The sequence below is a fragment of the Poecilia mexicana genome, unplaced genomic scaffold (genome assembly GCF_051168715.1).
Source record: "Poecilia mexicana isolate PSO_F unplaced genomic scaffold, ASM5116871v1 scaffold_13, whole genome shotgun sequence".
Taxonomy (NCBI): Eukaryota; Metazoa; Chordata; class Actinopteri; order Cyprinodontiformes; family Poeciliidae; genus Poecilia; species Poecilia mexicana.
This window is the reverse complement of record NW_028263382.1, coordinates 32,416,172-32,440,587: the sequence shown is the minus strand read 5'-3', so window position 1 is coordinate 32,440,587 and position 24,416 is coordinate 32,416,172. Positions and strand designations below refer to the sequence as shown.

At 38.7% G+C, this 24,416-nt stretch overlaps 1 protein-coding gene across 1 annotated transcript; it reads left to right on the top strand.

Annotated features, from left to right (window-relative positions):
* Positions 1-13: 13 nt before the first annotated feature.
* On the top strand, positions 14-24,236 carry c2cd3 (C2 domain containing 3 centriole elongation regulator). The gene is made up of 33 exons (XM_015003434.2): positions 14-2,235; positions 2,824-3,093; positions 3,403-3,560; positions 4,058-4,236; positions 4,331-4,476; positions 5,283-5,415; positions 5,494-5,631; positions 7,022-7,169; positions 7,244-7,353; positions 7,429-7,632; positions 7,721-7,836; positions 8,544-8,662; positions 9,580-9,711; positions 9,798-10,241; positions 10,716-10,867; positions 11,390-11,633; positions 11,910-12,093; positions 13,152-13,335; positions 14,599-14,771; positions 14,872-15,007; positions 15,212-15,480; positions 15,615-15,689; positions 15,778-16,365; positions 17,383-17,724; positions 18,229-18,367; positions 18,442-18,506; positions 18,590-18,795; positions 18,885-19,015; positions 19,086-19,250; positions 20,172-20,362; positions 21,280-21,967; positions 22,423-22,531; positions 24,004-24,236. The coding sequence occupies exons 1-33, from the start codon at positions 2,184-2,186 to the stop codon at positions 24,142-24,144; spliced, it is 6,531 nt and encodes a 2,176-aa protein (XP_014858920.2). The 5' UTR covers positions 14-2,183; the 3' UTR covers positions 24,145-24,236.
* The last annotated feature ends 180 nt before the right edge of the window (positions 24,237-24,416 follow it).

Genomic DNA, 24,416 nt, shown 5'->3' with positions numbered 1-24,416 from the left:
TGTGTGCATATTTCTCTGATATGTGAGAAAATACTTTTCAAGCCACCTGAAAACAGGTTGAGGCTGGTTCAGTATTAAAATCTCAAATCCATCGAACCCTTCTGCATGGAAATGTTGTGGGGAAAGTCCTGCCGCTTGACTGGCAGAGATCTTAACTTCATACTTTTTCATTCCCACAGAGACATACATTTTCTTTCCAGCTGAGGCAGTCTTTCCAGCCACAGACAGACACACAGAAAATATATGAAGAGAGCGTGTAACAGATCTCTATTGCACATTCCTGCGCACACACTGAGCAATATTTTCCCATGGAGCTGTTAAAGAGAGGAAGGTTGTTCTGTATTGTTTCACTGGAGGCCATAGTAAAAAGCTTGAATGTACAACAAAAATGATCCTTGGACTTTGACGGCATTGTTTAAAAACTCACATTTTGGAGCTTATATTATTTATAAGTGGTAATCATGTGGTTTACATACACTATGGGCTTTTATTAAGATTAGAAATTATGCTGTTAGGATGTTCGATCTGCAATCGAATAAACCAGAAAGTTTGGAAAACTCCCAAGTCACTGATGTGACATTATTTTTAATATCACAAGTTTATGTGATATTTATTTTTTCCCTCTCCCTACACACACAGTGCACCTCTCACTGTTACCACAGCAAACATGCAGAGTGACTATCAGCGGCTGTTCAAACTACCTAAAACACACGAGAAGATTTTTGGTATTCTGCAACAAACTGTCAAAAACAAATACTGGAGAAAAATAGAAGCTTAAAGTGATCCGCCAAAAATTTGAATCTGCAATTCATTTCGTTGTCAACCTGATTAAATTTCCTCATGTGAGTGGGTTTAAATCATTCATGTCATAACGGTCTTTCTGCATCTCCTCCGTTTTTATAGAAATAATGTGACAGACCAGTGCTTCCCTCTGCTGGTGGTGCCCTGTGATGGCTGCAGTTACAGCCACACAAATGTGGTAATATTCACTCTCACCACACGCAATAGGTTTATCTCATTTATATTTGGATTTCTTTAAGTTTAGGATTTAATTTACAGAATAACTGGTTTTGTTTAGAAAGCAACACATCACATTGTATTCTAGAATAAGTGCGCACATTCTAGTTTATATTGTTGTGTTTTGCTTGATTTAATCTTTGTTTTGTTTCTGAGTTTCTTAAGTGCTGGCTGCCCCAATCCTTAGGAGAGCAGAGAGGTGGAGAAGGGGTGGAGCAAGCCAGCTGAGACTGCAAATTGGTTCACACCATTACTCATCATCCAGAGGGGGGGAATGGGATTTTGCTATGTTAGTTTCAGTTAGGTTTCTGTGTATTTTCCCCTTTTTGTGTTTTGTATGTGGCCTGATCAGCCAGTATTTAAGTCCCCTTTTGTCTCTGTTTGTTAGGTCTGTTTTTTGAGTTAGTCTGAGTTGATGTCTGTTACTTTGACCTCTTTTATGGGCCCAAATTTTGTCATTTTTTCTATTATTTACCCAAGTTTTGTTTTGGGTTAAATAAAAAACAACTATTTTGACTTTAAACCGGTGCCTGGCTGTTCCTTAACTGCTCGGTCCATCACATGCCCACAAGATGGAGTCTTTGTGATGCCTCATGTTTTAGATATATAAACAACAGTATTGGGAACTTAATTAATTCAATTATTAGTAACCTAAATTAAGAACTGTTTGACAGTAAGATGTAATTTATATGTATCTAAGCTACATAGTGCAACATTTTGCATGCATATTAATACACTGTTCATAAGAGCCCCTAAAAAGAACTTGGGAGGGTGGAGTAGCTAATTGAAAAAAAGGGCAATCGATGTAATAATTTTTAATTATCATCCTTGTAACCTTGATGTCGCAGTGAAAGAAACAACTAAGTAAAAAAAAAACAGAAAAAGAAGTAAAGACAGAAAGAAGGAAGGAAAGGAAAAGAGGAAGAAAGAAAAAAGAAACAGACTCTATTTCCCAGAATGCATCAGTAAGGCATTCTGGGTAGCGGAAGTGTCTTGTTGCTCGGAGACAGTTTTCCGCGCTTGTTCGGTTTGTGTGTACTTGTGTGTGCGCGCGGCTAGTTTAGCTCCAGTTAAACTGGAAGAGCGATAATAAACATGTCAGCGAAGGGTTCAGGCTCTGTTTCGGAGAGACTGCCAGTTACGGTCTGTTTTTACTGAACTGAGGAATGAAGAGTAAGAAACACAAGTCTGCCAAAGCTGCAAGCAACAAAAAGAAAGGTAAATGTAACGTAGCTAAATGCTAATGTTATGCTACTTATGGGTAGCTCGTCCAACCAACTGTCACTTTCGTAAGAACATATACGAACGCTTTGAAAATTTTCACATATAAATTATGTAATTTCTCATTCTGCACCGTACTGACATTTTTGATTCAATAAAATGTCTCACAACAATATTTAATATGTTATAACTCGGTATTTTATCCTTTACAGCCAGAGATGGTATTTACTCAGTTACATCTACGTCAGTAACTTTTTTGGGGGAAATGTACTTTTATGATAACGTACTTTTTACTTGAATATTAGTAAGAGTCAGTACTTTTACTGAGTCAAATTTCTCAATACTGTGAATTACTTGAATAAATGAAATGAATACAAATACAGCAGACAGAGATACACACTGTTAAAGTAAGACCTCTTGTTTCTACACAAGCTTTTTTCTGTCTCAGATCTATTGAACATGTTTCTTTCAGGTCTGCATGACGCGTAGCAAAGACCAGCTTGGACTGCAATAAATTTTAGCTAACTTTTTAAGTAACTGTGTGTTGTGTCTCTGGCTTGGTGTAACCTGACATAACTCTGTCAGTCCCCAGCGATGTGTCTCCCTCAACAAGCCTACCCCCTCTTGTTGAGGGCCAGCTGAGGTGCTTCCTGTGTGTAACAGTGAGCAGGGTCTTATGGACAGTCCACAAGCCTCCGTCTTCAACGTTCATCAGGCTGCGCTGGTGGGGTGAGTCGTCCAATGGCACGCACTTCTTTCCAAGAGATGCATCCCAGGTGGCTCAGAGGACCATCAAGAGCACAGCTCGCTATGCGATCCGCTGCGGCCCAAAGCAGTTCACCTCATACCTTACAGGTGAATATTTTCTCTCCAGGTCCTCTAGCTTCCTCCCGCACTCCAAAACATGACTGTTAGGTTCATCGTTCTGCGTGCACAGTCGTTTTCTGTGTCTCTGGTAGTCTGTCCAGTGTGTACCCTGATTCTTGCCCAATTACTGCTAGTGTTAGAAATAAGTGCCAGCTCCCAGAATAAGTGTTTATTATTACTTTTTTTTAAAGGCTTTATTGGCTCTAGTGGCCCAGGATAATCGTGTTTAGATGATGAATGGATGGATATCGGTCAGGTTTTTGTCTTTACAAATCAATAGCTATTTTTTCTAAACAGATATGGGCTCTTTGGTGCTGGAGGTTCTGACTAAGCCGAATCATTTACCAGTCGCTCGGGCTCAAGTTGCTGGGATCTCCCGTCTGTCTCTGTCGCAGCCTATTAGTGGATTTTACACTCTAGTGTCGCCAACCTCAGAAAAGCTGGGAGAAGTCCAGGTGAGCAGACTGATCAATTTAAAACTTTGTGTGCAATAACAAACTTTACTGGATGATAAACTGTCCTAGTAATTATTGCGATAAATGATGATATTGTTGTTTTGAGACAATTTTCAAGTAATATAATGATCATGGCATAATGATGCAAGTTCTCCCTCAAAAAGACTAACAAACTTTATTTTTGTACAGAACACTCAACACTGGAACTGGAAGATATTTTAAAAATCCGAAATAAAAAACAGCAACCAAAAACAACAATAAAAAAAGGAAACCAAAACACACACAACTAAAACCACAAATAAAATGGATTATGATGTTTCTGTAAACAAAATTGCCCTTCAAAAAATATTAGTCCTTAACATGGAAATTATCAAGCTCATTTTAATTTATCATGCAAGCAATTAATTGTTCAGTTGCCTTTTACAGGCTTAAGTGTAACTGAAATATTCTGTAATACTAAAATATGTTGTTTTTCATCTCCAATCTTGACTTCTTAGGTCTCCCTGAATCTGGAGCCTCTGACTGAAGCCTACGACAGCAGCAGCTCGGCCCCCGCCACAGACACCAGCATCGATAAGCTGCAGGTACCCAAACTGACGGCCCTCCCGCCGCCAGTACTCGTCACCGCTGGAGGTGGGAAAGAATCCGGCGGGAGCAGTGGTGGAAACACACCAAGGTTTGGGAGAGTTACTGAACAAATACCTGTACAAAACAACCCCTTGCTTTTCTCCTCTGTTAATCTCTTGTGTTCCTTGATTTGTTCATTTTAGAGGAAAAGACCACTTGTATTTTCAAAATGTCCAGAAGGATAAGACGACGCTAGAGAATCAGGTTCCTACGTGCAGTAAACTTCAAAACAGTGAAATTGTTGGGAATCCCTCGACAGCAGAGACGAGAAATAATGACATCATCTCAGGTCAGCAGCAGCATCATTAACTGCGTTTCCATTCCAAATGAGCACAAATCTTTGTCGATATTCTGCTAATTTGAAAAAAACACAACATTGCAATGGCAACATTTCCATTAAATAAGAAATTAAATTAAAATAACATGTGAAAAAGCTTGTTCACCCGATGTCATTAAAAATCATGGCAGCGACAGATGTAAACAGTTACATGAGATGCATTCATAATTTAGCCATTTAGCTCATCATCTATCAGCCATCAGAGGAGACGTTGGTGTCTTACTCAAGTGTTGGAGCGACAAGCTGCTTAGACTTGGGAACGGCCATTTTAAGGAAATTGTAGTCTGACCTTTTAGAGTAGAGCTATGGATTCAACACATTTAAATGACACATTTGTATGAACTGTGTGATGCTGTGAGAGCTCTGGAGCCAGCTGCACATTGTACCAAAAAAACAAAAACAAAACAAAAACAAGCCATCATCCCACTACTACTTCCTGTTATCTTCTTAGTCGTTTTCATAAATAGTAACATTCAGCTGTTTATTACGTGACTCATGTGACCCATAAAAAGTGTTTCCTTTGCAGTTTTGTGAAATACAACTATTTAGCTATGGTCAAAAAACCACCTCATTCTAGCTCAAAAACTTTTTTCAAAAAACTTGAGTTTTTTCTAAATTGACATGTTTTCATTGGGTGTATTTATTTTCATAATTTCAGTTTGCACAATTTTATGGTTAATAGAAACACAGCTAGTCAATCACTAATGTGCAAAAGCAAAAATGTCCAGTCATGACTGTTAACCTTTTTCTGGTTGCAGTCATTTTGGAGCGGGGAAACAAGCTCAGGAATGCAATGGTGGAGTCGGCTCTGAATTGTGACGTCGTCTCTTCTGTGCCTCTGAAGGACAGTCCTCTACCTCTCCCCAAGGACAACATCCAAACACCTAGAGAGTCAGTGGCTTTTATTTTTTAAAGATTCCAGAAATGCACATGTTTTTTAATACCTACTACCCTTCTTTATGTTTGCAGTGTGTTCCCTTCTACATCACGTATGTTTCTTCAGGATATCCTGCATGCAGACTCTGGGGATGGAGCCTTCCCCTCAGACAGTGGCCTGGACTGTCTGCCAGACATGGACAAAAGAGCTGTGGATCTGCTGCTTGGCAGGTAGACTCACTGGATTTGTGCCACTTACATTTTTCACCTAGTGTTATCACTTTACAATCACAAATGGCAATGCATTTTATTGGGATTGAGTAGTTTTGTATTTACCCCAATTTTAAATTAGTAATTTGTAGAACCACTTTTAAAGGGGTGGTTTTATATAATATCAACTTTTTTGTGCTTTACATTATGTTAAAATGTTATTGCCTCATCAAAAACATACTGGAGTGTTGATATGACTCTTTCATGCATGTTTGAGAAATCCTTTTATCTCCATGGTAACCATTCAGCTGTACAAAACGTCCAGATGGACCAAGCACCACCTTGGATACGCAGCTCATCCTCTGACCTGCAGTTTCCAATCTTCCCAGCTTCTGTATTACAGAGCAGCTCTCCCCTGTGACTCCCTCTCTCAGCTCCTCTAGACTAGCCAGCAGCAATTAGCAAGCACTTGATGGTACTGCGCATCTGCTAAGCTCATTATATGAGCTACTTCTCAGTGCAACGCTGGTAAAATCATTGTTAAAGGGTTAATAGAGGAGTGATGGTGTGATGACTTTCTGAAGGCGAAGTTTCAGAATGACCAGGAGTTTTTAAAGAGACACAGGCTGAATTTTAAGTTGTTAAATTACAAAGTCAAATTTGTTTTAAGCCATATTTGATAAAGGCATCATATTTATACTAACTGAAGGTAACATAGCCAATTGATTCTGCTATGAAATGTCACTATGTGCCTGGAAAATACAAAATACTGCCCCTTTAAGTACGAGTCAAGCTGGAAGTCTTAGAGTATGTATATAAACTTTGCAGCAACCATTTTGTCAAAAACAATCAATATCTCAATATAATGGTTACTGGAAAAAAAAATTATCATTCATTTTTTTTGTGTTAAAATCAATACAAACAGACCCGTTCAGATTTTCCCAAATTGTTGCATTTTCTCCGCCTGCAATGGTGCAATGACAAACCTTTCCTCTCCCCCCTGAGCTGCTGGACGTTTTAAACTCTGTTAACATGACGATCACAGCCAGATAAATCTAGTCTATCGCATAAAGTTCCAATAAAATGCAATGGAATAAAAAAAATTGCATTTGTTATGTTAATGTGACAAACCTTTTGCAAATATTGTGTTTTTTATTTCTTTATTTGACCTTTATTTATACAGGTTGTCTGACTGAGATCCAAAATCCCATTTACAATAGATTCCTGTTTTTATAAAATAAAATTACAAATGAAGCAACAAAACAAGCAATTAAGAAATTTGACTTAATTAGATAAGCCAATAAAATATGAGCTAAAAAGAAGAGCCGGTTTCATAAGATTTCCCTTTTTGTCTTAGAATAAATTTGAATTGTTTCCAGCATTTTTTAATTTGTTTTCTGTTTTCCCCCAGCTCTGTGACATCTGAATTGCCTCTGTGGGACATCCAGGGGTCACCTCCTGAATCTCTCTCCGGCCACAGCAGTGTGTGTGGAGACAGCGAGCTGAACGATCCGCTTTACGATCAGAGCTTACTGGAAAATCTGTTTTACAAAACTCCTGTGAGTATTTACTCTATCTTTTAGTTTTAGCCATTTTTTTCAGGTGACAGCTTATTGAAGTTATTGTTTTTAAGCACTCAGACACTGCACCAGATTTGGCAGGGGACAACAGTCAGGGAGCAACAACATCCAATAAAACTCATCCAGAGAAACCAAGGCAGTCTGAACCTGGGATCAGCCAAAGGTAAGAGCCCCAAAAAACAACATTTCATCTACAAACAGCAAAGGCTGTTCTGACCCACATTTTGACTTTTTTCAGTCCAAATTTAGATGAGCAGCAGTTTGCAGATCGTGGCGATGATCTCTACTCTTCATTCAGTGCAGAGCAGCTCAAGTTGCTGAGTCTCATCCGAATAGCAAGAGTTACCGTTGAGTCGCTCGCCGTTCCTGCAGGCGGCTCAGCCACCACAACCAAGAAGGCCGTCAAAGGGAAACCTCCCCGCCCATTGCCCAGCAAGAAATGGTAAAACAATTAGTAATGTTATTTTTAGCTAAAGCTCATCTTAGCATTTGTATTTGAGAATCTCTGAATCTCTTCTCTTTTTTTATAGCACATATTTTGTGGAGTATGTTTTTCCAATGACTTCAGCCTCGGGTCAGTTTGGGCGGAGTAAAGGTGGAGATGTAGACGTGACCAGAGCCGTTTCCAGTAAAATCGCTTTTGGAGGTAACTCTTCCTGTTGTTATTTGTAACTGAGCCATTAGTCAGATTGATCTTGATGAATTGGTTATTGAAGCAATCGATTAATCGTTAACTGGAATATATAGAGACTTTAAAAATTTCTGAAAGAACAACACACTCGGAGCAATAATTAACCCAAAGCTGTACAAAAATATCTACATTTTTCTTTTAAAAAAATAAACATTAATTAGTAAATATGTTCCACGCAGAATTCATCTAGTGGTAGTTTTAGCTTCAGTTTTAGGTTTGAATTTAGTAAAAAATGTCTTAATAAGCATCTTTTGGAGTCCAGTTATTAATCGGTTAATGCAGAAAATCAACAGATCTGCCCTACACTGTGTTAATGTAAAGTAAAGCAGAAAGTGCAGAGCTTTTAACATGTTGACTTTAAAAGTATTTTTTATCTGCAGATATATTCTTTGCTACAAATGATCAAGCTTTCACAAAGAAATGCTGTTATTGCAGTAAAACGTTTTATTCTCATTTGAAAAAAGATATTGATTAATTTGATTATTTGCATTTCAATGTTGTATAAAGAAAGGTTAAAAAAAATCTACAGAATCTGCCATTTTTTGTATCCGAATAATCCATAATAATCATTACTAAAATATACGTTAGCTGCGGCCCTGCTTTGTAAAACTTTTCCTTATGGTGTTTGTTTCTGATGCAGCTTCTCTGTGTGTTTCTTTAAGCTGTGAAGTTCCACCAGCTCTCTGTGTTTCCTGTCCACTTCAACACCGCAGCGATCAAGCTGTGGTGGGAAAGCGAGCTCACTTTCAAGATTTACTCAAGAAAGAGTGACCAGAAAAAAGTAAGTTACTCAGACACTTTGATTACTACTTTAGTTAGCTTCTACAAACAATTTTATTTATAGAAAGCAAGCACATAACAGGCAGTGAGATGTACACATTAAGATAAATACTAATTCTAATTTTTCTATCCCATCTGACCACTCAGTTTACAGGTACACAACAAGCCTCATTCACCCTTAAACATCCTAATCATTTACCCATTTGTACGTTATACAGATACTGGAAGACAGGAAATAAACTCTCAACCATTTGATAGCCATACAGATACTTTTCCCAGTTGTAAGCAAATGTATCAAAATGTTTTACAGAAGTTAAAAATAAAATGACGAGTGTGCAAACAGCATGAGATCTAAGTGAAATAATAATAGAAAACCGATCAAAACCGTCAATTATAATGTAAAACTGATGAAACAGTCAAAATTTAAGGAGTAAACAGTAGATATGTGACTAAGTTCGGATTAAAGTAAAATTAATTATGAGAAATTCTGAGGATATCACTGTAGAGGATAGGACTAAGAGGAGGGAGAGAGAGATGGTGAATTGCCGTGGCAACCCCTGAAGAGAAAAAGCGAAGCACGAGATTATTTAATAAAAATTCTAAAGCCCTTGAAAATGTATTTTAATCCTAACTATAATAATAACAACAAAAGTAAAATCTATATGTTTTTGGCTCTAAGAAGCTGATTAATTTTTAGGCTGATTTGTAGAGTTTTTTAAATGTATGATCAGTAACCTGCTGGTGGTGTACAAATTTTAAACATAAATGCATTTTTTATTTTTTTCCCCATTTTTTAAATTTTTGCTACTTTATTAATTTAAGATACCTTTTTATAATAAGGTTAATTAAAGCAGCTCAAGATATTGATCATTTGCTGGTGTAACAGGTGCTAAAAATGTTTTCTCTCTGTTTTTGCAGCCTGTTTTTATTGGTAAGGCCGTTCACGCTCTGCGCAGTCTACTGCAGAGCCAGGAGCTGAGTCAGTCTGTTGTTTTGCCAGTTTGCGGCTCTGAGGGAACCAAAGAAACGTGGCACATTGGACCTCTCACAGTAATTTTTAGCTTTTTATTTTACTTGTTTATTTTTGTAAGCAACAAAGTTAAGGGGTTGTGACCCAGTTGCTATATATTTTGCAGGTTTCCATAGAACTAGGAACACACAGCAAAAGTTCCTCTAATGAAAAAACAGGGAACGTGGTTGCGAAAGACACGCTGCCTTTGAAAATCGCAGCCAACCCCGAAAGAGAACATGTTGTAAGATCTCAGCGTTCTGACATGGAGGCCTTATCGGCTCCAGCGATGGATCATCCCAGGCTGAATGTTTGGACTCTTCAGACACATATGAGGGAACCTTCGAATCCTCCCAAGATCCGAAGATCTCCGCTTAAATCTTCTCAGGCCGAAGAGGAGCCCCAAGTCCTTCTGCATGCTTTACTCATGGTTCCAGATGGGAAGAAGTTCAGCTGCGGGCTGCAGCAGGCTCCAAACGTCTTCTTGAACTGTAAGCTGTTCTGGTGCGATGAGGCGGCCAGATCCACGGTCAGCTGGGGCCGGTCAAACCCCACCTTCAACTTTGTTCAGGTGGGTTCAAGAAACTCAGCCGTCTCCATCGGTCTGAATCACTTAATTTCATTTCACTGCCATTCTTGCTAAACGTGTCTGTTTGTTGCTAACCATCTTTTCTGATTTAATTTTTGAAGACTTAAATCACTAAGAAATCTGCTTTTCCTCAGTGAATATTTAGAAAGTCATGTGTTTTTCACTGTATTTATATTTTAAATAGCTTTTGCTGTCCTACTTCTCTATTTTTGTCCAAGCACTTTAAATAATTTTCTGTGAACATTTAGACATCACAACCTACTTTGTGGTTTTAATTTAATTGTGCATCAAATAATGTACAGAGGGATGTAAAGGTGCTCTCATTGTGATGTATGAGGAGAGAAGCGAGTAGATTTGCTGGGACACACATTTCAGTGAAAATGTAAAACAAAAAACAGATTACAAAATAAACCAAATATGATTGTCTTTTTTGTTGTTGTTGTTTTTGTGTAAAAGGTAACACCAGTGGGATTAACAACAAAACTTTTAGAGCGTATGAAGGATAACATGATGGTGATTGAAGTATGGCAGAAAACTGGAAGCTCTGGGAACGATCGACTCTTCGGCCTCGTTAAACTACCTTTACATCAGTTCTACGTGTCATTTAGGTAAGACAACAAAAACAAGTCCATTTTTTTTACAACTGTACAGGGAGTTATTAAGCAAAATTGTCTTTTTGAGCTTTATGTCATGCTATAATATTAGCCCTCACAAAAACATACCTAGAATTTTGAGGTTCAGTGTGGAGTGGTTTTACTAAAAAAAAGTTTATTAGTCTTTGAGAGGGCAAACCTGCATTATTATTGCATCATCAATATAATGCTTGAAAATGATCTCAAAACAACAATATTATTTTTTATCTCAATAATTACTGGGAGAATTTATTGTCCAGCAAAATTTGTTATTATGACAGACCTACATCCATTCAAACTCTTGTTAGCAGTAAACAAGCTGAAAGTTACCTTATTTACTTTCTCCTTTGAGGGGCGCTGTTGTGCAATTTAACACTTAATTGTGAGCTGTGTCACACATGCCATCAATATGATAACTTGCCAGAACTGACTGCAAACTGGGCAGCAGGAAACCCTTTTAATGGTATTCGATATTTTCCTTCCTTTTCTTACTTTCAGGGACCCAAAGATCACCCAGCTCCTTCTGCAGGCGCAGTACCCAGTTTTAGGGGTCGACTGCTATATGCCTGTCGTCGACGTGTTCTCAGGCTGCTGCAGGGGAAACCTCAGGGTTGTTCTGGCTATGGGTCGGGCAGAGCAGATCATCTCCCTCCAGCGCACCAGAGATGAGGAGTACGACTCGTCTCTTCACCTGGTGAGACCGGTTCACATGCTCGATCACCAGCCACACCCACAAACAAAGGTATGTACTCAGCACTTCAAATATGTAATATAAGAGCTGTTACTCTGCTTTCACTTATTCATATTAAACATATTTGCTTACTGATGTGAAAAGTAGAATTGCTGATTACATCAGTGAAGAACTTTAAACAGACTCAGAGCCTCACCCTCTTCTTCTGCTTATGCTGCATAAAGGCACTTGTACAATTATGTCAATGCACAAATACTGAAATATTGTGACACCTTTGCTTCAATTACTTTTCTTAAATAACCTTTAACCCCAGCCTTTGTCTTTCAGGTGAATGCAGCACAAGTGAGGATTATGAGGGAGCATGTGTTTGTTCTAAGAGTGGAGAAAGTCAGCGGGCTGACCCCTCTGCAGTCCACAGTGTGGGGAGAGGCTGACTGCTACGTTCAGTACAGTTTCCCCTCCCAGGAGTTCAGCACTGCCTCCAACGTTGATCCGAGCCTTGTAGAGAGCAGTAAGGCCGCCCTTAAATAAAAATAAAACTTTAAACCTAAGTCTGTCGCAATAAGCAGTTAATGGATTAATTGTATGATAAACGATAATTTACATTCTGATGATTAGTATTTTTTGAAGGGCAATTTTCCTCACAGAAGCATCATAATCCATTTTATTTATGGTTTCGGTTGTTCGCGTTTTTATTAGAGATTGACCAATGAAGGTTTTTTTTTGTTTGTTTGTTTTTTTTAAGGCCATTACCGATTCTTTTTACATCAATCCAACTGATCCCGATATGTGCTGCCAATTTTTTTTTTCATCTGGAAGCCAGTATTGCTTTTTCATTGTTCATTTACATGATAAAAAATCACACAATCATAACGAATGTTACACAAGTCTCAATTTATTAATGTAACATATTAAGAATTGGTGGCAAACAATATGGAACATTTGACACCACTGAGACAGAGACAGGCTTTCAAAGTGCAGATGGAGCTAAACGAGACAGTTAAAAATACAATGAAAGTTGAAAACTTGCCCTTGTTGTTGTTGACATTTAGTCTTGTAACGTTACCAGCTGCTCTCTAGCATGGAGGGATCGGAAAAGCGTTTGGTCTTATCTTAAGGCATGGCTTCTGGATGCACTCATGGATCAGTGAATGCATACTCGTAACAGCCGACATTGGTATAAGAACAAAACACAAATATCATCCCAAAATATTGGTTGGGAGATGTATTGGTCAACCTCTAGTTTTTATTTCCGTTTTTTTAATTGGTTTTGTTTGTTCCGTTTTATTTTCGATACTTAGAATATCTTCCAGTGTTAAGTGTTCTTTGTAGAATTAAAGTTTGTCTTTGAGAGGGCAAATTTGTAATTGTATGCATCAGTATATTAAGGTACTTAAAAATGGTCTCAAAACCATTGAGCTTATTGTTATTATTAGCGATAACTACAACATTACCTCTTATCGCCATCATTTCTGGGACAGTTTATCATCCAGTAAAATTTGTCATTGCGACAGGCTATTTAAACCCAACATGTTACCTTCCTCTTAGCCCTAATTCTTCCTCCACCAGATTTGAACCTGAAGCCATATCGTACCATTACCACTCTTTGCGTCCCGGATCCGGTGTTTGGTCACACCGAGACTCACGTCCTTCTCGCTCCTGAAGGAGTTCCTGTCCAGCGACTGCTGCTCAGCTCGCTGTCGAGTCAAGGCCTGAGTAGTGGAGGAGGCGTCCACTTTGAAGTTTGGTGCAGGTAAGTGTCATATTAAAAGGGACATGTTATTCAAAATTCCCATTTTGCATGTTTTTGTACTTCCATTTGGCTTTTGACTGCTACTAAAAATAGCCTAAGTGCTTAAAAAACACCTAGCTCTTTTTTGGCAATAAGTTAATGTTTTTTGGTGTCTGGAATTCTTTTTTTTTTTTCAAAAACTTCCGTTGCAATGTCACATATCAGTAGGCATTGCCCTTCTCCTAACAATCCCAGCGACATGCTGTCTGTCACCTAGCAACCTAAGTGGAGCTCCAGGAGGTTTGGTCAGCTGGTTTTTACCATTGTATGCGCTGTGCAATGGCTGCTGGAAAACACAAGCGATTTGGGTAACACTTTATTTGAAGGGGTGTGCATAAGACTGACATGACACTGTCATAAACATAACATAACACCTGTCATGAACATAAAGAAGTCTTTAGGAATGTTTATGACAGTTGTCAGGAAGTGTCATTCGGTAAATAATGACACTTTTAATGCAAAGTTGCTCTAAAAGTTGCATTGAAAGTCCATTAAAAATGCCAACTTTGATTTAATTGTCATTATTTACAAAATCATGCAAAGTTTTCACTTTTAATGGACTTTTAATGCAACTCTGCATTAAAAGTGTCATTATTTACCAAGTGACACTTCATGACAACTGTCATAAACATTCATAAAGACTTCTTTATGTTCATGACAGGTGTTGTGTCATGTTTATGACAGTGTCATGTCAGTATTATGCACACCCCTTCAAATAAAGTGCTACTGCGATTTGTTGTTGACTTCCTAGCCAGAAACCACTTGCTGTATTTTTTATGGTTGAGCAGGAAGCTCCACTTCTGCTTTTCAAAGATGTACGGTTGTATAACTGCGCATCTGTTTGCAGCCATTTTCACATGCGAGTACACACTTTAGTTGGGGGGCGTGTATTTACATTTATAGTGACAAGATGCCCTGAAACAGCTTGTTTTGAATGGAGCTCAAGATAGACAGGGCTGAGCAAACTGAAATTTAATGATCCAAGAATGATTTTGTTAAAAAAAAATTAATGAATATGTTTTGCATAGGCCATTGACCTATCCTAACCTGTTGAAAGAATCACCTTTACAGGCTGAGTATTTTGTCTTGGCTTTGACATAATATGGTTACACTGTACACATGTCCCTAAGTTGCTGTTCTCATTTAGTAACATTAAAACTCCAACATTTCCCATTCTGACAGCTGCTGGTTTGTTTACTTGATTCTCATCATGTTTCTTTGCAGATATTATTATCCAAATGTCAGAGATCAGCTTGTGGCCAGAGGATTGCTTCCCCTGTCCAAATTATGTGCCATGGCAACCATGCAGAAACAACATCCTAACGAGGCTCAGATGTTCTCCCTTCCCCTGGTTCCAAGGACTGAGGACCACTCAGGATTTCAACCTCAGCCTTCAGGTAAGCACATGCACATCTATAAAGGTGATCCAGATGAACAATAACAACAATAACAATGTGTCTAGCCTGTTTTTTTTGTTTGTTTTTTTTCCCCCCTCAGGTTTGCTGGATATTTGCATTCGCTACAAGCACAGGCCTGTCCGACCTGAAGGACAGGCTGGTAGAGGAGCTGCTTCCCGTGTTGTGATGCTTGTGGTTCAAGTGCACAGAGCGTCTGGGCTGAAGGCAGCAGCAAGGTACACTATCAAACCCGCCTCACAACAGATTGTAGTGTTTTACTGTGATTCATCTATGTAATGTTCACAAACGGAAGGTCATAAAGTGATAAATGCTTACGTATATAAAGCTTTAGAAACATATTCAAGTTAAAGCCGAGCATTTTTGTACTAGTACAGTAACTCCTGGTTCTTTTTCCTTCTTCCTCTTTTCAATCTTTCCAGAGCAATATCAGAAGAAAACAATCAATTCAGCCATTTAACGGAGGTCGGGGTGAACCCTTTCGTCACGGTCCACCTGTCCTTCTTACCTGACAGCGAGAGGAGGTGTACCCGCACTGCAGCCAGGACCTTCTGCCCCGACTTTGACCACCACATGGAGGTGACCTGTGATCTGTTGCTGCACATGAGCAGCGGGGAAACCTGCAGCCTGGCTGAGCAGCTGGAGCATGCGTCTGCCGTCTTTACTGTCTGGAACAGAGACAGTCAAAAAGGTTAGAGGAGCTCAGCTTACCTCAGACCCAAATTTGATGAGAGTCTTATTTGGGTCTGAGTTAGCTCACCTTTGTGATCTGAGCTCACAAAGGTGAGTTTGTGTTTCTAACATTTCTGTTCTGTTCTCTTGCAGCATCTCCTGAGCAAACACAGATCATGTTGGGTTCTGTGAAAATACCACTGGTTGATCTCATTCATAAAAGAACAGGTCTGTTACTTATTTAAAAAGTATGATGGGGCAAGCTGCTCTCTTTAATAAACACAGAAGTTAATTCATGTTTTTCTCAAACATTTAGGTATTTCTGGCTGGTTCGGGCTGTATTTAGTTCGTAAAAAACGTCCTTCACAGTCGGAGCACATCTTGGTCGGTGGCCTGGAGCTTTCCATCAGCTTCGCTCACCACTCAGATAGAGAAAGGGTCATTAAAGCTGCCGAGGGTTTGGGCTGGGAAATGGCACAGCAAGATGATGAAGAATCCTGGGAAGAAGGCATGAGAAAACTCTCACTGACTTTTTCGATGCCTAAAGTGTGGCTTCCTGTCCATTGTCTTCTTCCTCCGGGGATGAGCGAGCTTCAGCGCTCTACCTACTGCTACATCAGATACAAGTTCTTCGACCAGGACGCCGTCTGCTCCCGACTGAAACACCCGTGTGTTGAGGGCGACCAAGCCACGGTGAGCTTTGAAGGAAGTAGAACGGTGGAGCTGAGAGTCACTCAGCCTTTGGTGTGGTATCTGCGAGAGGAGAAACTGGAGGTCCAGGTCTGGGTCACCTTCTCTAAAAACAGGACTACAAGGCCAAGCGATTCAGACCGACTGGTGGGGTCTGCATTTGTTGATCTGGCTTCTCTTGCAAAGACTCCCAAGCAGAAGCAGTCACTGAGTGGTATGTAAAAAAAATTACTTATTGCCTAATTCAGGGTGACCACACATCCTTAAAAAGTCTTACATTCATGAAGCTAAAAATTAGCCTTATAATTGAAATACATTAGAAAAATGTAAGTTAGCCTAAAATACATGAATTGCAGGTCTTACATTTTGTTGTGGCAGAACTATTAAATCTCTGTAGTTTATTTTTCTCTTGGAACTATTTTGTCTGGCAGAAGTCTTAAGTTCTGCCGGACATTAGGTCATTAGGTTCTGTGACTCGAGGAGGTTGAGGCTAAAGCTAACTAGGGCTGGCCAGTAAATCAGTAACAAGATATATCAGGATAGACACTTGATCAATATCAATAGATAACACGTCAGAATGTTAAATACATATGTAATATTCACTGAACTCTGATCTAGACGCACAGCATTCTGGGGGATGTAGGCAAAGGAGAGACTTTAGCCGCTCAGTCTCTCACGGCCGGTTAAGCAGCAAAGTGAATGGTATTCAAGTAACTCAGTCACTCTTTGGTTACCTAGCAACAACTTGTTTAACTTGCACAGCAACGATTTAAGGTTTCGCCTCCAAGTGAAAACTGTGGATAAAACAGAAGAGGTCATGTCACCAGTTTGGCAGTATTTCAGATATTTAAAACAAGAAACTAATTAATTATTGATATCGACTGATAAAAAATGCTTATATCGCTACCATATCAGCCATATCGTCCAGCCCTACCACTAATCAGCCTCCCAAAACCCTTGCTAGCTCGCTAGCTTTTTTGCATCTTTTATGGGTACAGTGTACATTTGTCATTAGTTGGCTGGACACTTGTCTTTGCCACTGGCTTACTTTTGTTGCCAACCCGTACAGTAGTACATGTATTCTGTGCAACATATACTTAATTTTCTTTTGTATATTTCTGTCATGATACTGGTCTTAAATTTCATTCATAATGCTCTTAAAAAGCTCTTAAAAAGTCTTATTTTTGAGTTGGTGAAACATGTAGAAACTCTGTTTATTATGTTTCTGCAGGAGTGTACCCATTGTTCATGCGCTCTGCCGCCGATCTACAAGGCGCAGCTCTCAGGGTGCACATCACATCATCGGATGGTTCCGTTCCCACAAACCTGTTAGCTGCACATGACACCCAGCTGGACTCTGATAGTCAGGAGGAGATCTTATTGGAGGAAATGGAAGAAGCACATGGCTCCCCGTCTGCTCCCAGAAAATCGTCACACACCCGGAGCACACACAGGAGTAAACCCTCCAGGGAAACTCCGGACCTGACATCTGCGCATCACACAGAGGTGAGCGTGGAAGACTCTTTCCCTGTGACTGTGGCAGTGGACCGAGCCATGCACCTCAATCTGAAAGGTTAGTATGTTATGTAAAGCATTTAATGTTTACTTTACTGTGTTTTATTGAGATTTTATAAGATGAGCCAACAGAGTTCAACATCATGAAAAGGCAAAATGGTGCATAGTTTTCAAAATCAAGAAACAATCAAACTATGGAGCGTATTTGTTTTTAAAGTCCTTGAGTCAATCCTTTGTAGGGCTCTCTTTGACTGTCATTACAGAAACAAATCTTTCAGGGATCATCACTACCAGCCTTGCATGTTTAACACTGAAAGTATTGTCCACTCTTCTTCAAAACGGGCAAGTTTACAGTTTATGAACTGTATTTAGTTCTTAAACTCTAAAGGTATTCTGAACGGATGTTGCAAAAATGTTTTTCTTTTGGAAACCATTCATTTTCCTTACACTCTGTACACTATGTTGTACACATGGATGTTTATCACATAAAATCCCCAGAAGTACATTGCCTTGTTTAGATGACAGAGAATCTAGACCAAACAAGTGTTTCATTTTCCCCCAGCTTGTCCTCTTACTGAACGCACCGAAGGAACTCCTTGTTGCTGTGTTTCATACGTCACCGCTGACTCGTCTGAACCAGTTTGCACATCTGTTGTAACCAACACGGACTGTCCTGTGTGGGACCATCAGCACGAGTGCAGGTCTGCTTTCTACACAGACCTCAAAGTAAGCAACACATTTGCAACAAATTAACGTGTTTGCTTTACATTTCCAGGCTTTCAAAGGAGCTGCTGGTAGATCCACATCAGTTTCTTGTGTTCAAAGTGTGGCACAAAGGAGGTATTGTGAGAGGAATAGTGATTTACGATGTTTTGGCTTGTTTCGTGGTATTATTTAACCATTTTGATGTTTTACGTCTGCAGAAATGGAGCGGGTGATTGGATTTGCCACTGTAGACCTGTCTCCTTTACTCTGGGGTTTCCCATCAGTGTGTGGTTGGTACAACATCACAGACTTCAGTGGCCAGTGTCACGGTCAGATTAAAGTGTCTATAACTCCTTTGAGGGGAGTCCAGGACCTTCGTGCGCAGAGAAAAAGCACCAACGATGAAGCTGCCAAAAACTCATCAGTAAGTGTGCCTTTTTGATGAAATGTAATATCTGGTGATTTCTAAATTGTGGTTTCTAAATCTCAAGCTGAGAACGGGTTTATTTCCAGGCTTTGTTTCAGACCAGTCCTCTCAGCTATCAAACCACAGCCATGTACAGCAGCTTCCCCTCCCACATCAGCAGATTCCCAGAGCAGAAGATCTCGTCGCCAAACCACAGCGACGTGCCGTTCTCTGAAAGGTTAGTACTCTCACAGCTTGACGATATCCAAACAGTTTTTGTCCTTTTCATTAATTATTTCATGTCGCAGGCCAAGTGAGAATGATCGTCATTTTGAGCACATGGACAAAGTTCGTCTTTACCACCAGAATCTGCAAGAACAAACGGCGTCTCACTCTGCCTGTGGTGGCCCGACCTGTGGCGGCCCGACCGGCGACGTTAATCCCTCCAGCTCATTTTTGTTTTCAGCACTCAGGTATTCAGATGAATTTTTTAATTCCCATTCTTTACCTTTACATTAGGTCTGAAACAATTAATCAGAGTTATTGTGATGAATCGATTAGAATAATTGTCAATAGGCCTGTTACAATAAACAATAAATCAATTAATCAAATGATAAATTAAAAGAAACTCAATCATTTTAATTTTCTTGATTTATCATTTCTCTTTTCTCTCTGTTTTTACCAAAAACTGAATGATAAAAGTTTTCAGTCTGGTGGTTTGGTCTCAACTATCCCTTTTTTGAAAGATACATTTATTTATACAGACTTCAAATTAATTTTATTTGTCATTTCTGTTGTTTTATTTATTTATGTCGGATATTTCAAATGTCTTCCAGTCCCAGTGTTTAAATGTTCATTAGAATTGAACGTTTATTTATCCATGACAATGTGTTCTTGCATTATTATGCCATTATTACTATTACATTACTTGAAAATGGTCTCAAAATAACAATCTTATCGCAATAAATTTAGGGACAAATTATAATCCAGTAAAATTTGTTATTGTGACAGTCCTAATTGTCAAGTGATTTAGTGGTCAATTAATCGTAAACATAATTATATAGACTCATAAAAGGCCGTTTGCTGAACGGACAGTATACCCAAACAAGTCATTAAAGTAAATCTATAAAAAAAATATTGCATTTAAGAAGAAAACCCTTCTCTGTGTGTAAATATGTTTTAAAATTTTGAAAATGTATTTTTAATATTGTATATAAAAATCTTTAAAGTGGTTAAAAAGAAATCTTCAGAATGTGATTTCTTTTTTTTGTCTGATTAATTGATAGACCGTCACAATAATCAATTACTAAAATAATCATTTACATTTGACACTTTTTCAAAAAAAAAAAAAAACTCACGGTACCAATATAAAACTACTCATATTTTTATGACAGGAGAAAACTTGGCGAGCTTGACAACATTCAGCGATACTTCAACCGTAAGCTATCCACTCCTACTTTCCCGCCTGCGACTGAACAAGATGGCCACAACCAAGACGTGGATCGGGGGGTGCTGGAGACCGACACGAGTCAGCTGCTCCTCAAGTCCAACCAGCTTGTTGGGGAAGTCAACAACATCATCAGTGGTGAGCTTCTTCACAAATATTAAAAATATAAAAAGATCGGCCAACCGATTCTGATCCAATTTGTATTTGATTTTTTTGTTCCATAAAAACAAATGTATTACAAAATACCAAGGTAAAAAGCTGGAAAAAAAGAAAAAACAATGTTTATCCTACATAATAAAAACAATACCCAGCAGTTATGACTCAAACATTTTACAAAGCACTGTACAAATGAGTAAGACATAACAACAGATATACAATAAATTAAAGCTATAAAACATGCTTTAAAGCTGCAGTTTGTAACTTTTATTTTATTTTTTTTTTTTTTTACATATTTATTGAAACTGTCTCTATGTTTTGACAGTTTGGTACAAGACGGATAGACTGGGAAAAAAAATTGAGTTCCACTGCTTTCAATCAGCGCTAACTAGAAACAACCAATCAGAGCCAGGAGGCGTTTCTTGGCGCAGTCAAACATGCCCGATTATATGTCTCATATTATACTGTCATGACATAGTTAAAGGTTTAACAAATATGTTTGCATTAAAGTATAATTATTTACAAAATAATACAAAGTTGGCACTTATAAGGGATTTTTATTGCAACTTTTAGAGCAACTTTGCATTAAAAGTGTCATTGTTTACCAAATGACATTTCATGACAACAGTCATAGATATTCATAAAGAGTCCTTCATGTTCATGACAGTGTCATGTCAGTCTTATGAACACCCTGTCAAATAAAGTGTTACCCATTTTTAAAAAATAAAAGTTACCTACTGCAGCTTTAATACAGTTATGCAATAAAATATTAATGATAAATAAATTAGATAATATTTTTAACATCAACCTCTTTTATCAAACCACATCTGACAACAGAAATCGAAATTGTGCGGTTTTGGTTTTTCTCTTCTCTCTTCATAATTTGGCTTGTCTTTCAGGTCTACGCGGTCACTTCCTGGAAGCGATTCCTTCCAACACTCAGAGCTCATCAGACTCACCTGTTGAACGCAGCAGCCCTCCGGCCAACCCAGACAGCAAGTCCAGTCCAAACAGAGCAATTCATAATCGTTTGGATGTTGCATCTCCGCTGCCTGCCGATACGTCTGAGGACGACACCGACTCTGACCACGACGACAAAAAGGACGAGCAAAGCAGCCAGGACAACCTGTCACAGGACGAACACCAAGAGGATTTTAGACAGGACGAGGAAGCTGGCGATGATGATAATGAAGAAGAAGACGAGGATTTCGAGGAGGTGGTGCTGCAGCCCAGGCCTCTGAATGAGGTGACATCGCTAACAGACAGAACCAGTCCTTGGACCAGCATCCTGTCAGACCCTGACCTGGTTTCTGTAGAGAGCATAGAGGATCAGAAGGAGTCAGACATGAGTGAGAATGAGGAAAAAAGTCTGGAGGAAAATCGAGACGGCTGTCTTACCAATGAGAAACGCACGGACAATGTTCACCGTACAGAGAGAGACGATGACAGGATGCTACAATCCGGCCATCAGACAAAGGAGTCAAACAGCCACAACAGTTCAGATGACGCATCATCATCTCCACAGCCTGCCGCTGACACACACGGTGCTTCAGGAACTCAGGACATGGATGAAAACCAGCTCCAGACGTATCCTTAACCTAACCTAAGATGGCGGTCTTTGAAATTGAACCGGTTTGATTCCTGAATGGGAGCTGGAAGTCGAAAGCGACTCCAAGGTTGAGTGTGTGAGGAGGAGGTTACTGGCCATTTATCTGTCGAAACAGAGTTTTCAAAGAGTTTACTTTGATAATTTAATTTTTACATAAACATGTACTTTTCCTAATCTCTTCTATATGCCACCATTTCAGAGTAGAAGCCTTTTATAAAGCTCAGTGACTTCAATAACTTGTAGTACATTCCTTTTTCAAATTTGATTCTTAATTTTTTTAAGTCTAATTTAACCAAATTAGTTAAAAGGCTTTAGCATTTGAAAAGTTTTAGACTTTGATTTGAGCACTAATGAAGATTTTATATTCATTTATAACAGAGATATAGGACACTATCTTTAAGTCTTGTTGTTTTTTTAAACTTCTTACCTTAAGCTCATTGCCTGTGGAAGTTCCGAATTTCTTCCTCCCGTCTCACCAACTGGAGGCGTCACTGAGAGCCATCCGTTTAGCTCCATCCTTCTCTAACACATCTTATGAATCTGTAAGTATTTTACAGCTTTATCTCTGATATTAAAGCCTTTGTTGTTATTCGTATTGGTATTGGTAGTTTATGGTACTAACGTTTTAGAAGTTACGGTTTTTGAAATGCTCACAGTTTTCCTGCTCATTCCAGAGTCTCAAGTCTATTTACTGATATATCAAAGAAAATATTGGAGTTTTCTCCAGCTTAATGGAGAGTTGTTGTTGCTAATTGTTGCTGCACATGGATAGTTAAGTCAGTTAATAAACAATATGTTTAGTTAATTTATCAGCAATAGAAACATGCTGCATTTTTCTGTTTTGAATAAAAGAAGTAAAATTATGTTAAATTTGTTTTTTTATTTCTGTGTAAACACCATGGAACTGATTTCTACTCAAGGTAAGCATTCCAGCCCATACATTTCTCTAGCCCTAAAATTGTGTAGAGTTTTTAGTTGCATTCAAATTATTTTCCAGAAGTAAATGAGAACCAATTTAGTAATATTTGCAGTTTTTAAAAATATACATATGTGGACAAAATTGTGGGTACCCTTCTGCTAATGACCAAAACTCCCAAATTAGTCACTGAAATAACTTGAAACTGACAAAAATAATCATAAAGAAAGATTTAAACACCTGTGGACAGGTGCAGAAGTCTCATTGACTGCTACAGAATATGTCAATGAGCAACAGAATGTGAAATTACAGGTACCATCATTTTTGTCTAGGCCAGTTTCATTAGTTTTTGTTTTTTTAACTCTGCTGTTGAACCACAGTTCAAAAGCAATGTCTAATTTTCATTGGTTAATTTTCAACAAATCTTTTTATTATTATTGCTTTATCAGTTTCATGATATTTCAGTGACCATTGTGGGGCTTTTCAGTCATTAACAGAGGGGTACCAACAATTTTGTCCATTTGTCTCCCCCACTGACTACTGCTGTTTATCAGATTGGGTTTATCAATAATATAACAGGAGTCGAAACTTTAGGTAAGGCTTTGAGAATTTTGAATTTTGACAAACAGTTGGCAGAATTTTGTTTAAATTCACCTTTGCTATGCTACATAAAATACCCAGATAAATTATAAGGTTGCTTTTTGGTGCACTAATAAAGCAGCTGATTCTGTTACATAAATAACTAGAAAACATTCAAGACCAATGCTAAAACTAACTACTGTAGTTACAGCAGTTAGTTACTACAGTAACGTTCTTACTAGAGTGAATGCTGGGAATTAGAACGGCACAACATTGCTAAGAAACCGGCTTAAGCCTGTTACTCAGTGTTTAATCCATGATTGTTTTTGTGCGTTCCACACATACAGCGTTCAGCAGGAAGTCTTTCATGTTAAAAAATTTAAAGAATGACTCGTTGACTTAGCGGGGTGACGCACCACAAGCACACAAGTCATTATTTTAAACTCTTGACATGCAATGACATGTCCCTGATTCTAATGTTTTTATAATTGAAGATGTATTTCTGTGTGATATTTCCAGGGTCAGAACTCCTCAGACCGCCGCCGCGTTCCCCCTCGTGGAGGTCCCCGTCAACGGCCGGACATGTCCCCTCCGTCCCTGAAGAAACAGACGGACAGAATCGCAAAGATATTCGCCGCTCGTTTTGATAAGTCCAGTTAGCTCAGTGGTTTTACACCACAATAATCATGTAACTTAATTTTTATATTTGTTTGTTTTATGAATAAATATTGAAAAATGTTCTGCACTTTGAACCTTTTGTGTTTTTTGAACTTGAGGTTTAGTGAATGTTACAAACCCTAGATGTAACCAAGCAGATGATGTTGGAAGATTTGGTAAAGATGTGTGAAAAGTTTAAAAATAGATTAATCTTTTATTGTACTAATGCACAATGTTTGCAAATTCAAGGCCCACGGACCAAATCTGGACCGACA